Source organism: Mustela nivalis (assembly GCF_964662115.1).
Source record: "Mustela nivalis genome assembly, chromosome: 10".
Lineage (NCBI taxonomy): Eukaryota > Metazoa > Chordata > Mammalia > Carnivora > Mustelidae > Mustela > Mustela nivalis.
The window spans coordinates 101771516-101793065 of record NC_139029.1 but is presented as its reverse complement, the minus strand read 5'-3'; the positions used below and the strand labels follow the sequence as shown (position 1 = coordinate 101793065).

The following is a 21550-nucleotide window of genomic DNA, read 5'->3' as shown; positions in this document are numbered from 1 at the left end:
ACTTAAAAAAAAAAAAGAATTGATGACTTAACAGTAATAGTATCTATTTTCATCGGATTGTTGTAAGGAGTAAGTGACCACATTTGTAAAGAACTTAGAACAGTGAGTGGCACAGAGTAAGTGCTATATGAGTGTCATCTTTTATTATTATTGATATTAGTAATAACCTGTTATTATCATCCCCCCTTTAAACCCATTTATCTCATAATTTTAGTTATGGTTTAAAAAATGCCATGTAGGGCGCCTGGGTGGCTCAGTGGGTTAAGCAACTGCCTTCGGCTCAGGTCATGGTCCCGGAGTCCCGGGATTGAGTCCCACATCGGGCTCCCAGCTCCATGGGGAGTCTGCTTCTCCCTCTGACCTTCTCGCCTCTCATGTTCTCCCTCACTGTCTTCTCTCAAATAAATAAATAAAATCTTAAAAAAAAAATGCCATGTATACTACCAGGCCAAATAGATTTATATAGGTGGATATATACAACTTTTACTTTTTTGGAGACAGTACAATACAACTCTGGGCCCAGATTGCCAGGGTTCAAATCCTAGCCCTTCCACTTATTAACTGTAATTTTGGGCAAATTACTTACTCTGTTTGCCTCAGTTTCCTCTATAAATGGGTAATGATTTTTTTAGAGATTTTATTTATTTATTTGACAGAGAGGGAGATCACAAGTAGGCAGAGAGACAGAGAGAGAGGGGAAGAAGCAGGCTCCCCGCTGAGCAGAGAGCCCAATGTGGGACTCGATCCCAGTACCTTGGGATCATAACCAGAGCCAAAGGCAGAGGCTTAAACCACTGAGCCACCCAGGCACCCAAGTGGGTAATGATTTTATCTTAGATATGTTCATATATATATAAAGCTTTTAGTTTATGGTATTATCTTAGTCTTCTCTTCAAGGCTCCATAGGGTTTGGTTTCTCACTTTGAGCATTAATGGAAGTGAATATTTCTGTAGTGCTTTCAACCATGATATCTCTACAGAAGGCATTTCTGTTACCAAGGGATATTTATTGATCAGGTCACTTAATTTTTTTTCTATAATTAAAAAGGTGCTAAGAATAAAAATAATAAATTTGTGATCCCTTATCTGTGATTTCAGAATTAAAAAACTTTAAGTTTGGCATAAGCTCATTTATTGGCAAACTGTCTTGAACTCTAATGTAAGGCGATTTAAGTCTTTATTTAGCCAACTTAGTATGATTGTTCAATTGTTTCATTGCGGAAATACTAATGTGTTTGATTTTGGGGCGCTTTCCTAAACTCCATTGGGATTACTATGCAATATGTAGTTTTATGTATGGTGATACCTTTCTGAAATTCAAAAAAACATTCAATTCCATAACACATCTGGCCCCAGAAGTTTCAAATGATGGATTTTTATATCAAAGATAGTTTTCAGTTTCTTTAAATCAATATGTACCTTAAGCTGGTACTAAAACAGAGCTTAGTCGACATAGTTAATTTCCCCAAATAATGTTTGTTTTTTAATTTGCTTTTTTTGTTTTTGCTAGAGCCCCTGAAATTATTCTTGGATTACCGTTTTGTGAAGCTATTGATATGTGGTCATTGGGATGTGTGATAGCTGAGCTGTTCCTGGGATGGCCTCTTTATCCTGGTGCTTCAGAATATGATCAGGTAAGAGTATATATTTGGATGGAAATAGAATGCAAGTATTTACTAGTGAAATAGATTCTAGAGGAAGTACTTACTAGTGAAGTATTTAGATATTAGGGAAAGAGTAGTCCAATTAGAAAGGATTTTTTTGAAGACTAGAATTTTCTCTACCTGTTTCTCAGTCTGGTATTATGTTTGCAATTCAGAATTTTAAGTTTTTTATTTCATATTACCTTAGAAATGATTTATTAAGACTGGTTTTGGTTAACAAGTGTGTCTTGTGAGTTTTTAAGATAGGAAAATAAAGAAGGATGAGGAATTGGAATTTTAAGAGTGAACTTTGTCTCATTCAGAGCTGTTACTTCCTTTTATACATGACATATGCTGAAATAAGTACTCTCTACATACTGAAACACATTTGGCCCCGAAAGCTGTAATGTATACTGGATTTCTGTAAAATAGGATTTAGGAGGGAAATCATATGAATTGAAAAGTATTGTTTAGAAGATGATCTGTGTCTCAAAACAGAGAAGCTTTACAAGATGTCCGAGTTTCTCAAGGAGCTCGTCCTAAGGGAAAAGGTTTTGCCATGGATGTATTACTGTACTATGTATAATTGTATTATTTGCCATGGATGTATCATATGTATTATGCCATGAATTCTTATTTCTTGTTCTTTTAAAAAAAAAAAGGTTTTAATTACTATGCTGTAAGCTCTTTAAGGGCTTAGACTGATTCCACTCGTGTGTCCTCAGCTCCTGACATTATGTCTGACACATAGTAGGTACATGAGGATTATTATTTTTTGCTTTTAAAGAAGTAAATGGTTCTCTGGAATTATTAATAGGAAAAAAGAGTAAAACAGTATTTTTTCCTATTCAACTTAGAATTTTTGATTCCTTGATTCATGTCAGAGCCACCTTCTAAAAATTTGACTCTTTGGGCATGTCTTTGATTGAAACAAAAAATGAGTTGCTCATGTGATAAGTAACTGGTTACTTTGAGCTTTGTAATAATTCTGCCGTATGAGAGAGAAGTCAGCTTTCTTGTTTTACAATGACAAAGTGTGAGGGAGATAAATGATGCAAAAACACAGTTGGTTGAACTAAGCTATTGATTCTCCTTTTGGGTCTTAGACCCTTATGAGAATCTGATGAAAGATAAGGTGTATGGATATTCTTAGAAAAATTTATGTACAGTATTTTGAGTTCAAATTTAGGGGATTCATGATTCCCAATTAAGAAAGCTTGTTCTGAGCAGTTACAGCCCCCCAAGTGCCATTCCTAGGCCAACCTTCAACCTTTGTAAACAGATTGGTACTGTTAATTTTCCTAGGAAATAGAGCCAAATGAAATTAGGTTTAGAAGTTAAGATACAACTGTTTTTTTTTTTTTTTTTTTTTAAATAAAGAAATGATCTGATAGTTTTGAGAGAATTTTTGCCTAGTGCATAGATGTGAAACTGTGGGTGGTAGGAGGAAGTCGTTTTTCCCATGCTGAATAAATAGGGTACTGCTGTTGTAGAGCAGGATGGGGATGGGTTATCTTGGTGCATCTCTGGTTATACAAAAAGATTTCTGTTGCAGGATTTCTATTCTTATAGTTAAGTTTGTTTAAAACAACTTATATTGAGATAAAATTCATATACCATGTAGTTCAGCCATTTAAAGTGTACAACTCCCTGATTTTTAGCACATTCACAGGGTTGTAAACCATAACTATGGTCAGTTTAAGAACATTTTCATCCCTCTGTAATGAAACCCTATACCTATGCCCTTTCCCCTGAACCTCTGCGTCCCCCACCCCGTGGCAACCACTAATCTACTTTCTGTTTCTATAGAGTTGCCTAATGTAGTTGATCATATTTATCACATACCATGGGTGGTTTTCTGAGATGGACTTCTTTTACTTAACATGTTTTTCATCCATGCTGTAGCCTGTTATCAGAACGTCATTACTTTTTATGGCTGAATAATGTTGCATTGTATATATGCATACCACATTTTGTTTGTCTATTCATGTGTTGATGGACATTGAGTTACCATCTTTTGGCTGTTGTGAAAAATGGTGCTATGAACATTGACATATAAGTGTTTAAGTTCCTGTTTTCAATTTTTGAGGCTATATAACTAGAAATAGAATTGTTGGGTCATATGGTAATTTTATGTTTAAACAAACTTTTTCACAGTGGTCACACCATTTTACATTCCTACCAACAGTACACAAGAGTTCAATTTCTCTATATCCTTGCCAACACTAGTTCTTTTCTTTCTTTTAAAAAAAATAGCAGCCATCCTTATGCATGTGAAGTGATAATCTCATTGTGATTTTGATTTCCATTTCTCTAACAACTAGTGATGTTGAGCATCATTTTATGTGCTTACTAGATATCTGTTTATCTTCTTTAGAGAAATCTATTCAGGTGTGCATGAGTGGCTCAGTCAGTTGAGCGTCCAACATTTGATTTTGGCTCAGGTCATGATCTTGAGGTCATTAGATAAAGCCCAAGTCAGGGTCTGTGCTCAGTGAGGAATCTACTTGAGATTCTTCCTCTCCCTCTCCTCTTCCCCCCACTGCACTCAGGAATCTCTCCCCATCAGCACCCTAAAAATCAATCAATCAATCATCAATCAATCTTTAGAAAATCTACTCAAGTCCATTGCCCATTTTTTAATTAGGTTGTTTATTATTGAGTTGTAGGAGTTTGTATATATTCTGGGTATTAATCCCTTATCAGATACATAATTTTCCAAAACTCTCCCATTCCTTAGGGTTGCCTTTTCACTGTGTTGATAGCATTGTTTGCACAAAAGTTTTTAATTTTGATGGAGTCCCATTTGTTTGCTTTTCCTTTTGTTGCTTGTACTTTTGGTATCATATCTGAGAAATTATTAACAAATCCAAAGTCATGAAGCTTTTCTCCTATGTTTTCTTCTAAGATTTTATAGTTTTATCTCTTACCTTTAGATCTTTGAGCCATTTTAAGTAGATTTTTCTATATAGAATAAAGCAAGGGTTCAATTTTATTGTTTTGTATGTGGATATTCAGTTTTTCCAACACCATTTTCTGTAAGACTGTTCTTTCCCTACCTCTTTGCATCCCTATGAAAGATCAATTGACCATAAATACAGTGATTTATTTGTGGACTCTTAAGTTCTGTTCCATTGATCTATATATCTGTGTTTATCCAGTATTACACGGTTATGATTACTGTAGTTATGTGGTCAGTTTTGAAACTAGGAAGTGTGAGTTTTCTAACTTTTTCTTTTCTATTTTTTTTAAAGACTTTATTTATTTGACAGAGAAAGAGAGAGAGAGAGATCCCAAGTAGGCAGAGAGGCAGGTGGAGAGAGAGAGGAGGAAGCAGGCTCCCTGCTGAGCAGAGAGCCCGATGAGGGGCTCAGTCCCAGGATCCTGAGATCATGGCCTGAGCAGAAGGCAGAGGTTTAACCCACTGAGCCACCCAGGCGCCCCTAACTTTTTTCTTTTTCAATATTGTTTTGGCTATTCAAGGGACCTTGAGATTCCATGTGAATTTTAGGTTTTTTTTTTTTTAATTTCTACAAAATAATTATTGGTTGTTTTGTTTAAAAAGTAGAGTCCATTAAATCTCTGGGAGGTACCACCATCTTAACAATATTGTCTTTTTTTTTTTTTTTAAAGATTTTATTTATTTATTTGACAGAGAGAGATCACAGTAGACAGAGAGGCAGGCAGAGAGAGAGAGAGAGAGGGAAGCAGGCTCCCTGCTGAGCAGAGAACCCGATGCGGGACTCGATCATGACCTGAGCCGAAGGCAGCGGCTTAACCCACTGAGCCACCCAGGTGCCCCACAATATTGTCTTCTGATCCCATAAATGTGACCAGATTTTTTAGGTTTTCTTTAGCAACATTTTGTAATATTCAGAGTACAAGTTTTACATCTCTCTTATTAAATTTATTTCTAAGTATTCTATTTTTTTTTATGTGGTGGTAAATGGAATTGTTTTCTTTATTTTATTTTCAGGTTATTCATTGCTAATGTATAGAAATACAGTGAGTTTTGTAATTGATCTTTTATTCTTCAAACTTGTTGAACTCTTTTTCTAGTAGTTTTCTTTTTTTTTTTTTTAAGGTTCTTTTACTTTATTATTTTCATTAAGTGATCTGTATTCCCAGTGTGGGGGTTGAATTCATTGGACTTGAACTCATGATAAAGAGTTGCATACTCTACTGACTAGCCATCCTGGTGCCCCTCTAGTAGTTTTTTTCCCCCTCCTCCCCTTCTTCTCCTCCTCCTCCTCCTCCTTCTTCTTCTTTTTAAATTTGAGAGCAGAGAGAGAGAATGAGAAGGGAGAGGGTCAGAGGGAGAAGCAGACACTTCGCTGAGTAGGGAGCCCAATGTGACCCTCGATGCTGGGACTCTGGGATCATGACTTGAGCCAAAGGCAGTTGCTTAACCAACTGAGCCACCCAGGCGCCCCCCTCAAGTAGCTTTCTGATAGAGCTCTAGTTCTCATTGTTTTAATGGAATCCTTATAATTTTCTAACTATAAAATCAAGTCATCTACAAATAAAAATGGTTTTACATCTTCCTTTCCAGTTTGAATTCCTTTTTTTTCTTGCCTAATTGCTTTGTATTAAAGCAGTAGTAACAGTGTTGAATAGAAGTATAAGAGCAGAAATCCTTGTCTTGTTCCAGATTTTAGGGGGAAAATAATTCAGTATTTCACTGTTAAATATGATACCAGCTAAAGGTTTTTCATGAATACTACAGCAGATTTTATAGCAGATATTTGTGATTCTTGAAATATTAGTTAATAACTTCAGATTTGTTGAAAACATTTTGTTTAATATAACAAATGACAATAATGCTTTGTTTGCTTAAATGCAGGACTTTTGTTTTTGCTGTTTGTAAGCTATGTGAAAAGCAGTATCTGGATGATAGCTTCCCATTCTACTTTCACAGTGAAACCCATTCTGTAATATTAAAATTTTTAAATGTTTTAATTCTTAAAGTGCATCATTATAGAAAAATTAGAAAAGATGCAGTAAACCAAGAGATAAAACTTTTAACCTTTAGTAGTTTCAACCTTCAGAGGTGACCCTTTATGATTTGGCATATTTTATATTTATTTATGTATATAATTTGTTAATTTTCATCATGTACTTATTGAGTACCTACCTTAGACAGTGGGGATATAGTGCTGCATAAAACATTATACTTGCCCTCATGGAGGCTGTAGTTTGGTGATGGGAAACAGGCACTAAGTAAATAATTAAGTAATACTTTTCTACATAATATATAAATTATATACATAATCTCCAATTATATACATAGATCTCCAGTTTTTTACAGGATTTCTACAAAACACAAATTGATCATGCTACTTCCTTATTCTTCAGTGGTTTTTAAGCTTTTATTTATTTTATTTATTTATTTATTTATTTATTTATTTTTAGATTTTATTTATTTATTTATTTGACAGAGAGAGATCACAAGTAGGCAGAGAGGCAGGCAGAGAGAGAGAGGAGGAAGCAGGCTCCCCGCTGAGCAGAGAGCCCGATGTGGGACTCGATCCCAGGACCCTGAGATCATGACCTGAGCCGAAGGCAGCGGCTTAACCACTGAGCCACCCAGGCGCCCTCTTCAGTGGTTTTTAAAATACTTTTGGAATGAAGGCTAAATTCTTAATATGGCCTCTGAGCCCCTCCATAGGTTGTCCTTCCCCTTTCTCTCTCCCTCTCTTTGATCTTATACCATTTCTTCTTGCTTTTCGAAAAGTGCTCTAACACTATTGGCATCATTTCAGCACTGGTTAAGAATATGCATTCTTCCAGCAAAGGCCCCTTGTACGTACTTTTCTCATAGTCTGGAATGCTTCTGTACCACCCATTCATTTCATCTAGTCAGTGTCTACTCATTTATTAGCTCAAGCATTACTTTCTCAAGGAGCTTTTCCTTACCAGTCCCCAGTCTAGCTTGGGTTCCTTTGCTATGCATTTTTATAGAAGCTTGTTTCTTTTTTTCAGAATGCGAATTCAGTTTGAATATTCAGTTTCTGTCTCCCTCACTTGACTGCAGGGTTTATGAGAGCAGGAACCATATCTATTTTTAAAATCACCAGTGCCTCGCTCAATAAGTACTTCCTAAAAGAATGAATGAATATATGTGCTATATATAGTTCTATTCCACATGATAAACTTAGGGATATAGAGGAGCATATATACTGTATTTGGTCATATTTAAGACACTACTGACTGAAAGATACACCATTTTTCTATACCTGTAAGAAAGAATGCTGCCAGTTAAACCATGACAGTTATCAGTTGTGAGACATATCTTGATTTCAAAGATGTTAGTGTGAAAAAATATGCCTCTTAGAATCAGTGAAATGTAATTTTTTTTAAGTGAGATTATTTAATTTGTAATCTTGTTTTTCTACTTGGTATACTGTGAAATATCTTTATGTGTCAAGAATTAAACTTCTGTCATTTATTTATTTTACTTATTTTGAGAGTGTGAGCATGCACATGTGAGTAAGCAGGGTGGGGAGGGGCAGAGGGACAGGAAGAGAGAATCTTCAGCAGGATCTATGCCTAGTGCATCTAGTCCTGACCTAGGACTCGATCTCAAGACCCTGAGATCATGACCTTAGCCAAAATCAAGAGTCTGATGCCTAACTGTCTAAGCCACCCAGTTGCCCTTCTTCTATTGTTTTAAATGTCTGAGTGGTATTTTATTGCACAAATTTTATTTTGGATTTTAAAAAATATTTCACCATTTTTATATGTAAAAGAAGTTCATATTTAAAATATTCTTATATAGGGGGACCTGGGTGGCTCAGTGGGCTAAGCCTCTGCCTTTAGCTCAGGTCATGATCCCAGGATCCTGGGATCAAGCCCTGTTATCAGGCTCAGCAGGGAGCCTTTTTCCCTTTCTCTCTCTCTGCCTGCCTCTCTGCCTACTTATGATCTCTGTCTGTCAAATAAATAAATAAAAATAAAATCTTTTTAAAAAAATGTTCTTATCTGCATTAAAAAAAATTTTTTTTTTCTATTTTGTTAATACTATATTGGCTTCCATTATGTAGCTCTCACAGATTCAAGAGTGATATTCTGGTGTTACCTGAAATTGTCTCATGAAAGCAGGCTAGATGTGGCCTACAGGCCATAGTTTGCTGACCTCTGCTTTACACTGTTAAAAAATTGGTGAGGATCCCAAAGAAGTCTGTCTGTATACATTATATCTGTTAGTATATACTGCATTAGAAGTTAAACTGGGTGTACCTGGGTAGCTGTTGGTTAAGCATGGGACTCCTGATTTTTGGCTCAGGTCGTCATCTAGGGGTCATGAGATAGAGCCCTACTTCAGGATCCACATTTAGCATGGCATCTGCTTGAGATTCTGTCTCTACCCCTACTCTGGCTTAAACACATACTCTCCCTCTCCAAAAAATAAATAAATAAATAAATGGATAAAATCTTTTTAGAAATAATAAAATAAAAAATAACTCAAAAGAAAGTTTTTAGGGGGAGAGATGGGAAGTAAGATTTATTTCCTGGCTTATAAGTTTCTCTCTAATTTTATCTTAAATACAGCCATTCAAATATGGAAAAGGTGGTTAAAAAAAAATTACCTCTTGTATCACTCTCAGTAGTGGAGAGAAAAGCAAATCACCTCTTCTGTTGCTTTCTTGGGTCTTTGGAATTGTGGAAGCAAACAAATTGTTGAACAATAAAACTGGAAATTTTTTTTTTTTTTTTTTAAATCTTTTTTTTTTTTTTTTTTTTTTTAAGATTTTATTTATTTATTTGACAGAGAGAAATCACAAGTACACTGAGAGGCAGGCAGAGAGAGAGAGAGAAGGAAGCAGGCTCCCTGCTGAGCAGAGAGCCCGATGCGGGACTCGATCCCAGGACCCCGAGATCATGACCTGAGCCGAAGGCAGCGGCTTAACCCACTGAGCCACCCAGGCGCCCCAAAACTGGAAAATTTTTTAAACACAACTATATGCAAGCACATATTTTATTAGCCATCAGAGCAATGACCTCATCACACATCCTCTCTGGAAATCTCTATTGTATCCCCATAAGGAAATGAAAAAGGCAGATAATTTCTGAGTATTATTTTTTAAATAGTTTTGGTTTGTGGACTCCCTGAAAGGATCTTGGGGACCCCCAAGGCTCCCCAGACCAGACTTTGAGAGCTGATAGGTTAGTTCATAGTGGGTACTTAGTAAATGTTGATTGAATGAACACACTGCCTGCCCCCTAGTGATGTAGGGATAGAGAAACTAAATTAGTATTTAATTTTATGGTATGAGAGAGAAGCTCTATGGCAATTTAGAGTAGGAAACTAGAGTAACCAAGGAAGAAAGAAGCTTATACAAATGTTTTCCTGATCTTTTTAATTTGATAATACATCAACAAATGAAATGGAAAAACCCTTGTGATCCATGAGATAGTTTGTTGGAAATTATTCTGTTCTGTCCTAAAAATCACCTAAAGTTTTCTGAACTTTGTATCAGAGGTCTACAGAAAAGTGAAAGTGTTTATACACAAAATTTTCAAAACTGAGTTTTCCTCAGAAATGACTGAATAAATATTTGGGAATCACCTGTGAGTGGGTTTGCATATATATGTATTTACAGATACGTTTTATTTGTATTGATTTGACTAGAGCTAATAATGTCTTGGTGTAGAAGTTTTTAATATTTTCTCTTTCCACTCCAAATCAATGTCTTAATGGTTCTGATGTTTCAGATTCGTTACATTTCACAAACACAAGGCCTGCCCGCTGAATACCTTCTCAGTGCTGGGACAAAAACAACGAGGTTTTTCAACAGAGATCCTAATTTGGGGTATCCGCTGTGGAGGCTTAAGGTCTGTCTCCCCTACTATACTACCCATTCCTGCACTCCTTACTCCCAGCTTTTTAGTTACTAAGTTCTTGAGGTGGAGGTGGGAAAGGGGATGGTGGTGGTGGCAATGTATGTTTGCAGGAAGTACTTAAAAAAATTATCTCATTGTACCCATTTGACCTGATCCTTAGCTTAAAAAATAAATAAATAAATAAACTAAACACCGTTCAGTTGTCTAAGGTTGTTTTGTATATTTGAACCAGCAGCTGAGAACAGGGTATGGAAAACAGTGTTCACCATTAAATCACAGGAAGAACGAGAATAACTTAGCTTTGACTGTTTTGTAGAGAATTCTGAGTAAATATGAGAAAACAGCATAATTTTCTAACTCACCATGTTAAGGCCTTATATATTTTCATGAAATAAATGCCTGCTTTTTACTTGTGAATTTACTCCTTTAACTTGAAATCTCAAACTAATTTGAGTAACTTTGTAAATCTCTGTCCCTGAACCTGTTTAATAGTTAGGATTTGAAATATCATTTCCTTTGAAAGTAGCTTTAAGAGAAATATGGTAATGACCCTCTTACATGACATCCTTCAGGAACTGTGCTACATCATTGTTTCCACATTTAATTTAGCAGTATTAAAAGAGTAGTCAGATATCCAGGTCCCATTCATATGCTAGAAGATTTTCTGGCTGTAAATTACTTTCATGTTTGCCATCTCTGATTGGCAAGGTGATGACACCTGTTTCTTTGTATTTTGACTTTAATTTGAACAAAATGTGAAAATAACGTACAGATGGAATTTTTTTTTTTTAATCTGTATTTTATAGACACCGGAAGAACATGAATTGGAGACTGGAATCAAATCAAAAGAAGCTCGAAAGTACATTTTTAATTGTTTAGATGACATGGCTCAGGTGAGTATAGAAAGTTTCAGGAAGCCAGATATTTCCGTATCTCAGAGACACACTTCCATTGATTAATTATATTAAAGATAGATTTGATCTGTTATCTTCTAGTACATTTTCATTTTTTAGAGATAGAAGTTCATTAATATTCTGCCATGTATTAAAAGAACATTTGAGTCCTAACCAAGATACTTTTGGAATTACATGTTCTCCCTTGCTTTTGCTTAACTGATCTCTTTGCCTGTCAGTATTTTGAAATACTGTTTTTGAAGATTTCTTTACTGTCCATTTTCTCTGCTAAAAAAATACATAAGAGCTAACATTAGTTGAGTGCATATTGTGTTCCAAATTCTGTTTAAACACTTCATATTTATTATGTCATTTAATCTTTTCAACAATAGGAATTTTTAAGTAATAATAATTGCTTTCATTTGTTTGTCCAAATTTTGAATGAAAAGATTCATTCAGCTTTATTCTACCAACACACTCTATCAAACTGAAGATTTTATTTAGTATAAGAAGAGTTTTCACTTGTTTTTTTTTTTTTTTTTTTTTTTAAATTTTATTTATTTATTTGACAGAGAGCGATCACAAGTAGGTAGAGAGGCAGGCAGAGAGAGAGAGAGAGGGAAGCAGGCTCCCTGCTGAGCAGAGAGCCCGATATGGGACTCGATCTCAGGACCCTAAGATCATGACCTGAGCTGAAGGCAGCGGCTTAACCCACTGAGCCACCCAGGCGCCCCGAGTTTTCACTTGTTAAAATATTTTTCTGTAATAAAATGAATTTCCTCAGGTTTTTCTCTTGAGATCTATATCTATTTATCGATCTATCTATCTATGTATTATGCATATGCTTAGTATCAATCAGAGGTTAAATGATGAAGTGTGATATTTCTAAATTTTTCCCGTAAGGTAAATATGTCCACAGACTTGGAGGGAACAGATATGTTGGCAGAGAAGGCGGATCGAAGAGAATATATTGATCTGTTAAAAAAAATGCTAACAATTGATGCAGATAAGAGAATTACTCCTCTGAAAACTCTTAACCATCAGTTTGTGACAATGACCCACCTTCTGGATTTTCCACATAGCAATCAGTGAGTATGGTCTGGGGCACTTACCATGATGTGGTCCTGTGTTGTTACCATCTTACAGTTAAACAGAGCGATCACGAGCAGCGGCCTTAGTACTTGCATATGTGGCTCACTGATGCTTGCCTTTCTCATTGAAAAATCATGAGATTAAAAATAAGATGTCTGTTTTTTCTCTTTACAGTTATAAAAACTCTTGATTCATTTTATCTAAATATAAGTTGGGTTAAAATTTTGATCCGTATTCATCTTGAATTTTTGTTACCTTTTTAAATCTTAGCATACATTTTACTGAATCTTTAATCTTTCTTTTCAGTGTTAAGTCCTGTTTTCAGAACATGGAGATCTGCAAGCGGAGGGTTCACATGTATGATACAGTGAGTCAGATCAAGAGTCCCTTCACTACTCACGTTGCCCCAAATACAAGCACAAATCTAACCATGAGCTTCAGCAACCAGCTTAATACAGTGCACAATCAGGTATTCAGTAAATGATTTTGGAAATTCGAACCTAATAGGGATAGGAACTAGTTAAGAGTACAGGTTGAGATAAAGAAACCAGTCTTTGCTTTGGTGATCTTGTTATTTCTGAACGAATTTCCTGCATGGCGAAAGTGATGGAAAACCAGGTGGACATGACACTTACCAGTAATGTGTCACCAAAAACTAAATACAAAGGCCTAATTCACGTTCTTATAGTTTTCTCCTAGTTTCATAAGTGGACCATAGCTGTTGTACTACTTACTGCTGTTAGTTGTACTGATTTTAGTCACTGACTTTCTCTGTTAGAAAGATTTTATATTTCTCATTACAGTGTGTTGAAGGGTATTTCCAATATTTTTTTTCTCTACTGTACATTAGATCCTCAGAACTCATTCATTTTGTAACTGCAGGTTTACAGTTTGCCTTTGATTTCCTCCACTCACTTTCTCTCCCACCTGCTGCCCTGTCCCTGGCAACCGCCAGTTTGCTCAGAGTTTCTATGAGTTCAGTTTGGGGTTTCCAATAGTTAACTTTAAGAGTAATTTTGCATTTGTTTGCCAAACAGTGATATTTGTATTTGTTACTGAAGATGTGAGCTTCCTAATTTCTTTTAAAGTGTGATTTGGTGGTATCTCACACCCAGCAACTTTTTGTACAGAGAGAAGAGATAAGGGTTTATCTGAGGCTGTCCTTAGTACAGGACTGTTTTTGATTCTGTGTTTTCTTATTCAACCTTATAGTATGCCTTAAATTTAGAGACTGGGAAAATTTCCTAAGCAGAGAGTTATTTCAGGGACAGTTACTACTACATTTTAAAACTTTAAGTTTTTCTGGCTAGATTCTACATATGTAAAAATACTGTTATTTCTGCTTTATGTCCATATACAACTATTATTCTTTTGTTTTTAGGCCAGTGTTCTAGCTTCCAGTTCTACTGCAGCAGCTGCTACTCTTTCCCTGGCTAATTCAGATGTCTCATTGCTAAACTACCAGTCGGCTTTGTATCCATCGTCTGCAGCACCAGTTCCTGGAGTTGCCCAGCAGGGCGTGTCCTTGCAGCCTGGAACCACCCAAATTTGCACTCAGACAGATCCGTTCCAACAAACATTTATAGTATGTCCACCTGCTTTTCAGAGTAAGTGGGGAAACTACTGTATCGAATAGTTTCATATCAGACCCCCCCCCCCCCAGATCTTGCTTTACGCAGTTCCTTAGTAGGTATCTAGTTGTTCAGTTTTGATCTCTGACAAGTTTAAACTCTGTTTCTGAATATGAAGATTTACCCTTTTTACATTGGTTATTTATTTAATTTTGATACTGTCTGACACATTATGGGAGTTCAATTAACTTTTCGTATTTGAACTGCTGTGATAACAATTTCTTGCCCACTGAGACCTTGTGCCACTGTCCTATATCTTGTTTAAGTATGTTTCTCTCAATATGCAGAAATACTAAGCTTGAAGAAATTTGTTGTAAACAGAAATTCTATATCGAATCTTACTTCCTTTATCATTCCATTATTAAATAAAATTAATATTTCAAATAAAAGGTAATTTTATCCTAAAATGTAAAAATTATGCCTAAGAATATATAACCTCATGAATTACATTCAGAAATAAAGATTATTATTTATTGAACTGAAAAATTCTACAAGCTGAGATACTTGTGGGGAGTACATTTAGATTATCTGCTTCAGCTTATGAATCATACTCTTCCTCCTATAAACAGAGGAACAGAATAGCTGAAGAAAGAGGCTCTGACCCCATGCATTGCAATAAGATTTAAAATTTCACATTCCCATCCTTCCTCATTGTTTTCATTGTTGTTCTGTAATTCATTCCATCCAGTTCCTTTTTTTCTGAAATATGGGAAATGTGTTTATTGATATGGTGAGCCAGTTAAAAGGTTAAATTATTTAAGGATATTTTCTTAGCACACTTGACTTTCCCAACAGGAAGTCATTGACTGTACTCCGTGGTAATAAACCAGGATTCAGTCTTGTCATAGTAGAAGCAGGTAGCATTTTTATCTTTTAACTTTAGTTACTTATTGACTGTGACTCTCTTGTTTGTTTGGTTTCTGACAGAGTCGGAGCAAGCAGAAGGAAAAGAGGGGCTAGGGGAGACTGAGAGATTACCGGGAGGACAGGAGAGCGATAGCGATGTAAACCAGGGAGAGCGGAGGAGCAGATTCCAAACCCGTAAATGCAAATTTAGCCTAACTTCCAAATAATTTTCTGGTATACTACATGATAGTAAATTCTATTCTTTGGGTTGTCATATGTTGAGTGATTCTTCTACTGAAATTAGCAAACTAGCCACCCTCCTCCCCTTCACCTTTTCCAAAGTGAGTCTCACAGGAACAGTTTTCAGATGTGAGCCTCTGAAGTCTTCTGCTGCTTCTCAGATGGTATTTATGAGACGAGGCAGAACTTTTTGATTCCCTGAATTAAAAAAAAAATGTAGACTCGATATAGAGGGGGAAAGTGGTGTAACTCCTTTTGCTTTAACTAGGTAAGTATAAGTTTTGGAAATTTTTTTCTATTTAGGAAGTCCAAATAACCTGAGGAGCTAGAGCAAATTACAAAATTTCCAAACAAAAGGGAGTTTTTAACTTAAGGTAATGAGGATGAAAATAGCTGATAAGTATTACTACATGCCAGATAATGTTCTATTTGTACTTGTATTAATTCATCCTCCGCAAACAATCCTAGAAAGTAGGTAATGTCATTATGCCTAATGTCAATATGTCCCGTTAAAGATGAGAAAATTGAACCTGATTCTTTCATCTGCCCAAAGTCTTAATAACTAGCTAGTGGTAAAATTGGGACTTGAACCTAGGCAGTGGGGTTTTGAAATATGCTGTACCTCCTCTTAGCATTTAAACTCAGCTGTAAAGGTTGTCAGGTGGTTTGCCGGCCCAGCCATATGCTGGTTTTTTCCTAGCAGTCCTGTATTCCAGGTTGTCTTTTTTTCTTTCACTATCTGCTTTTTTGCAAAATACTATACTTAGAGGAAAATTGACCCTCATCAATTAAATAGTTCTTTCCATACTTCCATGGTTTTTTATTTAATGGGTTGTATTCAACAAAAACAAAACAAAACAAAAACCAAAACTTGAGTAATTTCTTAGTTCAGAGTTCAGGGAGAACCGTCCAAAAGCGTTGCCTTTTGTTAATTCTTGGTTTTCACTTGTAGTTTTCTGAAGAAGCAAGTTTGAAACTAGCTTAACTGCTGTGGTTTAACCTAAATTATGAAAGCAATCTGATGGTTATTTAGTTGCATTTTTAGGTTAGTACTCCAAATATTGCTTTCTGTACTATTCCAGTTGACCAAAATTAGGTACACATTTTGCTCAATGATGACTATTATTTTGTAATTTTGTCCCTTTTACTTCATTATCCTGAAACTTAAAGGTGAATGTCATGAACATTTCTTCCTAAATTTTGCCTCCCTTTGCCCTTTGTTCCTGCCCATTTCTGGGAGGCTATCACAGTAATGTTGGCCATATGTCCTGGGAATTTAGACAAGAATTTTGATGTTGCTTAGCTATCTTACTAGATAGCATTGCCTTATGAAGAACAGCTAGCAGATTTTTTTTTTCTAATCTGGATATCTGGATTTGTTACCTTTTATTTTTATATAAGTAGCACTTTTTAAAAAAGGTATTATTCTGGTGTTTTATTTCTGATCTTACTAGTTTCTCTTACTTTGCGTATTTGTGGATTGTGTTTTCCAGTGTGACATCTTACTGCTAAAATACTTGTAAATCACTGAAATGGAAAATTGTAAGACTTGCTGAAAACCACAGTATTAGAGTTTAGGAGTTACGCTTATTTGGTGTCTCTATAGTAATATTAAGAGAAGTTAGTCGTTGGTAGCTTAGAAGGTGTCACTGAAGAAGTATTCTAATTAAAATAATATGTTTGTGTTCCCACTTCACCAAACTCAGGCATTAGTGAATTAGAGAAACTTCTGTTAGTAGATAATAGAAACTTAAATTCTCCACATTGACAGTTTTGATAGGGCAGGTTTAAAAGAAAGCTTTGAAGTCTCTCTTTTCAACTCTTGGCTAAAGGGAGAACTGTCCTGAGCCCCTTTTTTCCCCAGAATAAGAAATATTCATTCAGCATTTGTGCCCAAAGCAAGGCAACAAAAGTTATTGATTTTCTTAGCTATGCATTAGTTGTAAAAGAGCCTTATTAGAAAGCTGTCAAAGGCAAAGGCAGATTCCTAAAATAAGTAAAAAAAAAAGTGTTTCTGTAAACGCAAATATCTACTTTTCAAATATTTTTATCCCGAGTTATAATTTCTTCAGTTCATATACTAGTTAAAGATCGAATATATAACTAATTTGTGAATTTTTTGAGGAGTAGGGTAAAACATCTTAAAATATTCTCTAACTTAGATGATAAATAATGATAATTTTTTTCTTAACTTAGAGTCATAACTAACCAAAAGTTACAATTATTTTAAGTCTTCACTTTTAATAGATTACATGTAAAAAATCCAGATTTTTTCCCCCGAATGGATTAAAAGGTGAATGTAGCCTAATAAGTGTAGTTTTTTGTTTGTTTGCTTTTGCGTGTGCTGTTAATGGGAATGGAATGGGTGTTAGTTTTAAGTGTTGTAGGACAAAAAAAAAATTTCTTTAATTCCCTTAAACCATCCCTTTTTGTATCAAACATCTGCCCATGAATTTAACCTGAAAGAGCCAAACCAGTCTCCCTTTTCTTAGCCCTCTAGACTTCTATGAAACTCCTTTGTCTTATGTGTCTAGTACTAACCTGGGTGGTGGATTATTTGAACAGAAAAGCTAAAAACAAGAAAGACCCAAACAAGGTGCAGACCTCGCACAGCACTTTAACTGTGGTGGTGTTTTCTGCAGCTGGACTACAAGCAACAACAAAACACTCTGGATTCCCTGTGAGGATGGATAACGCCGTGCCGATTGTACCCCAGGCGCCAGCTGCGCAGCCACTGCAGATCCAGTCGGGAGTGCTGACGCAGGTAACAGCCACGGCAGCTCGGACACTCCGTGTTTGTCCTCGAGGATGGTATTTGCTTTGACTGTCAGATCTTTCTTGGTTATGATTCAGTGGACGTAAATGGAGACAGCTTTAGAGGAATGATTCCTAACACTGTTGCAACTCTGACAGTGTCTTCCTTAGACTTACAGGGATAAATACCCTGACCCTGAGAAGCTGTGTTTTGAGTAAATTCACTCCGACTTTGTGGGATGTAGTTATTTTTTTATACACATGGAGTAACATTTTGATTCTAAAGATAAAGTGTTGCCCTTTTGTTCCCTTCAGTGGCCACTTTGCTCGCTCTTTCAGAATGACATCATGGCAGAGAGGCTGCATCAGATCAGGATGCCTCTTCACAAGTGTTACATTCCTTCACTCTGTGTGTTTGAGCTATAGGAAGCCTTAAAATTTTCTACCTGCCATGGGACATGCAACTAAGATGGGCAAGAACATCATGAAAGACTTACATAAGCAACAGATACTGTATTTTCAATTCTATGTGTAAATATTTGTGTCCCAATACACAGAAGAAATGTGGAAGTCCAAAAACTCTTCTCTTGGGAGTAGGAAGAAGAGAAATTATTAATACATGCCTTTGTTACCTGAGTTTTGTAGAACCGATCCTCTGAATCTGGCCCAAGAAGGATTCCTGTACTTGATTGCTTTAGGCCCTTGACATTTGACCTAGTAGGCTGATGCTGTGCAGAGTTGAAGGGGCAAGTTGTGTTTGTACGTGCATTTAGGTGATACGAAATGACTGCTTGTTGGTAATATCTTGGGGGGAATGAGAACCCTTCTGAATCCAGATAACCTGCCTCCGTGTCTGTTTCACTCATCTGCCTGATCTACGTTGCAGGGAAGCTGTACACCACTAATGGTAGCAACTCTCCACCCTCAAGTAGCCACCATCGCACCGCAGTATGCGGTGCCCTTTACTCTGAGCTGCGCAGCCGGCCGGCCGGCGCTGGTTGAACAGACTGCCGCTGTACTGGTAATTCCCCTCACTTGATTGTGTTACTAACGGAGTTTCTTTGGTTTCTTTCTTTTTTATTTTTTCCTGCTTGTTTTTGTTCTGTTTTCTTCTGGTTTTCTCATTTAAAAAAAAAAAAAATTTAACTTAGTCTTTGCAGAGGGCATGGAAGCATGTGCCATCTTGTGGCTGTGTTCTTGCTACATCTTTAATGTCTCATTGTTTTCCTCCCCAACATTTGCTGAAGCACTGTTTGATTCTGATACTCAGAGTGGCTCTGTAAGGAACCAGATCCCTTTATTCTTCTTTGCCAGCCTAGTGTGATAAAAGCACTTGGTGTAGCCTCAGAAGAGCTTCAACACTGTATCTGTTTTTTGCTCTTTTACCCTCTGATCCTTGAGAATAAAGGAAATGGCCTTTAGTTTGGCTTTGCTGCAGGTATCCGGATGGCCAAAATTTGAACTCCTTGGCAAGTTAGCTTCCTTCTTTATTTGCTGTTTTAAGCTTCTAAAAATTTTGTGCGTGTAGAAATGTTTAAGATGCTCCTAATTTATTGCTTTATCAGTTAACGTTTCTTCTATGAACGTATGAAGATAACTCTCTTTGCCACTCATGATCAGTGGCAGCTGGTATCTTCCATTTAAAGATGTTCCCTGTAGAATTTTTTTAGATCATATTTCATTTGTTGGTTGTGATTAAATATAAACTCATTTTTAGGGGTTTATGGAGAAATTAATGACTTAACAAATAGGTCTTTATACAGAGATGAAAATATGGCTGAAAACTCTTATGCTAATACAATACCTTTGTGACTAAAAGTCCTGGGGAACAGTCACTAAATGCAGCAGCAAATGCAGTAGTATGGGGCTTAGAGATAGGAAAAATAAGTAGGACTTCAAGGTGTATTTCAGCATTTGTATCCTTCAGAGTGGTCTTTGGATGTGTTTTGATTTATTCGGGGGAGTTAGAATTGTTTATTGGACATCCAGCATTTTATTATTTGAAATTTAAAGCTAGGTAAGCATTTGAAAACCTATTGATACTACTGAATACTGATTATCTGCATCTTTTGTGAAGGGGCTTTTAAATTTCCTTTGTTGTTTCTCAAGGACTCTGTGTGAGTGTAAACACTTCCAGAAACATACTTTGGTTGTCGGAATTTGCTTGGTTTATAGTTTAAAAGCCTTTGTCACCTCCATATTAATTATATCATGAGCATAAAACCTGAGTGCAAGGGAGTCAGATATATTTCCAATTTGATTGATCCAGGCCCTGGTTCTAACTTGCTCACCTATAGTTTTGAGAATGTTAGTTGATACTCTCCTTTGCTGCTTCTCTTAAGTTTGCTCTAGTCATTTGCTAAGCTTTGCATATTTTTGTTCTTCCTCTGTCAAAACAGTTCGTCGCTTGGAACGCCAGATTTCTGCCTCACGTTGGAATGTTATTTCTTGCTCTGTATTAAACTACATGCTTTGTCTTGTGCAGGTGTTGGCTTATGGAAAGACGCATGGTGTGACTTAACATACTTCTCTTATTTTTTGTTTTGTTTTATTTTGTTTTAAATTCTGCTTATGGTAGCAGACGTGTTTGCAGTTTCTCTGCTTTGAAGGCTTCTTGTTTGGAACCGGTATTTGTAACAAGTGGATCTGTTACTTGCAGAAATATTTTTAAAACAGTGTGTTGATGGCCTTGCAGTTTGAAATTTAAGAAAGAACCATATGTACCCTAGCATTGTAGGTGATTGTACTGTAGAATTTTAAAGTTTAAAAAGGAAACTTTCAAATCTGTTCCCATTTTTTTAAAAATGCCAGAATTTCTGTAAGAAGTTTAGAAAACATATTTGTTGCTGTCTATTGCAAATGCTTGTTAAAAACCAGAAATGATGTATTTTCTTGTAGTGATTAGTTTTTATGTTGAAGTATATTTTTATAAAGGATATGTTAAACAGTATATTTTAGGTAACTATTAAAAACAAAATATGGTGCTCCCTGCATCTGTTTTGGAAATATTTTACTTACTGCCTTATTTAATGCTCTCATATGGCTATATATGATGAAGTTGGCTTTCTGTTTCTGGCATATGCTTGTTTGCCAAAGGATTTTGGCCTTTGGTCATTCACATCTGGCTTCATGTTTGAAGTTCTACCCTTTTAAAAAGGCATAATTCTCCCCTTTGTTTTATGGGTTGAATTGACCTGATGTCTTAACTGATTGGCACTTAAATTTTAAAATTCCTATTTTTAATCTCAAGGGAGCTGTCTTAACTCTTTCTAGGTGTATTTTTAGAATTCTTGCAAAAATTATATTCCATCATTTAACCAGAGCTTACCTCTGAACTTTTCAGACTCTTTGATTCCACATTATAATAGAGAAACTCTTAACCACAGGGATCTTCTTTTCTTTAATACCCTGGTGGTCATGTTACAGAGGTGGCCCAGAGAAAGCAGTATGTTCTCTTTCCCTATTCATAAGACTTGTAACCTTGAGCCCCTCTGACTTTTCTTTTTTGATCTCTGCAAGTTAACAATCTACAAGCAACTTCTTTTACAATATGAATTTTTCTTTCATCTAAAAAACAAAAGAAAAAGCCAAGAATGAGTCAAGTCGG

General features: G+C 36.0%; 1 protein-coding gene across 10 annotated transcripts in view; it reads left to right on the top strand.

Annotated features, from left to right (window-relative positions):
- HIPK1 (homeodomain interacting protein kinase 1) overlaps positions 1–21550 on the top strand; it is a 52749-nt gene that overhangs the window by 18912 nt on the left and 12287 nt on the right. For 5 of the 10 annotated variants that reach the window (XM_082685003.1, XM_082685008.1, XM_082685004.1 and 2 more), the window contains exons 3-11: positions 1511–1634; positions 10359–10478; positions 11294–11380; positions 12284–12468; positions 12779–12941; positions 13854–14079; positions 15031–15144; positions 17832–17953; positions 18830–18964. In XM_082685003.1, the coding sequence (XP_082541129.1) occupies positions 1511–1634; positions 10359–10478; positions 11294–11380; positions 12284–12468; positions 12779–12941; positions 13854–14079; positions 15031–15144; positions 17832–17953; positions 18830–18964 (1276 nt within the window). The remainder of the gene's footprint in view (positions 1–1510; positions 1635–10358; positions 10479–11293; positions 11381–12283; positions 12469–12778; positions 12942–13853; positions 14080–15030; positions 15145–17831; positions 17954–18829; positions 18965–21550) is intronic. The other 5 variants (XM_082685002.1, XM_082685007.1, XM_082685005.1 and 2 more) reach the window with 1 other exon arrangement.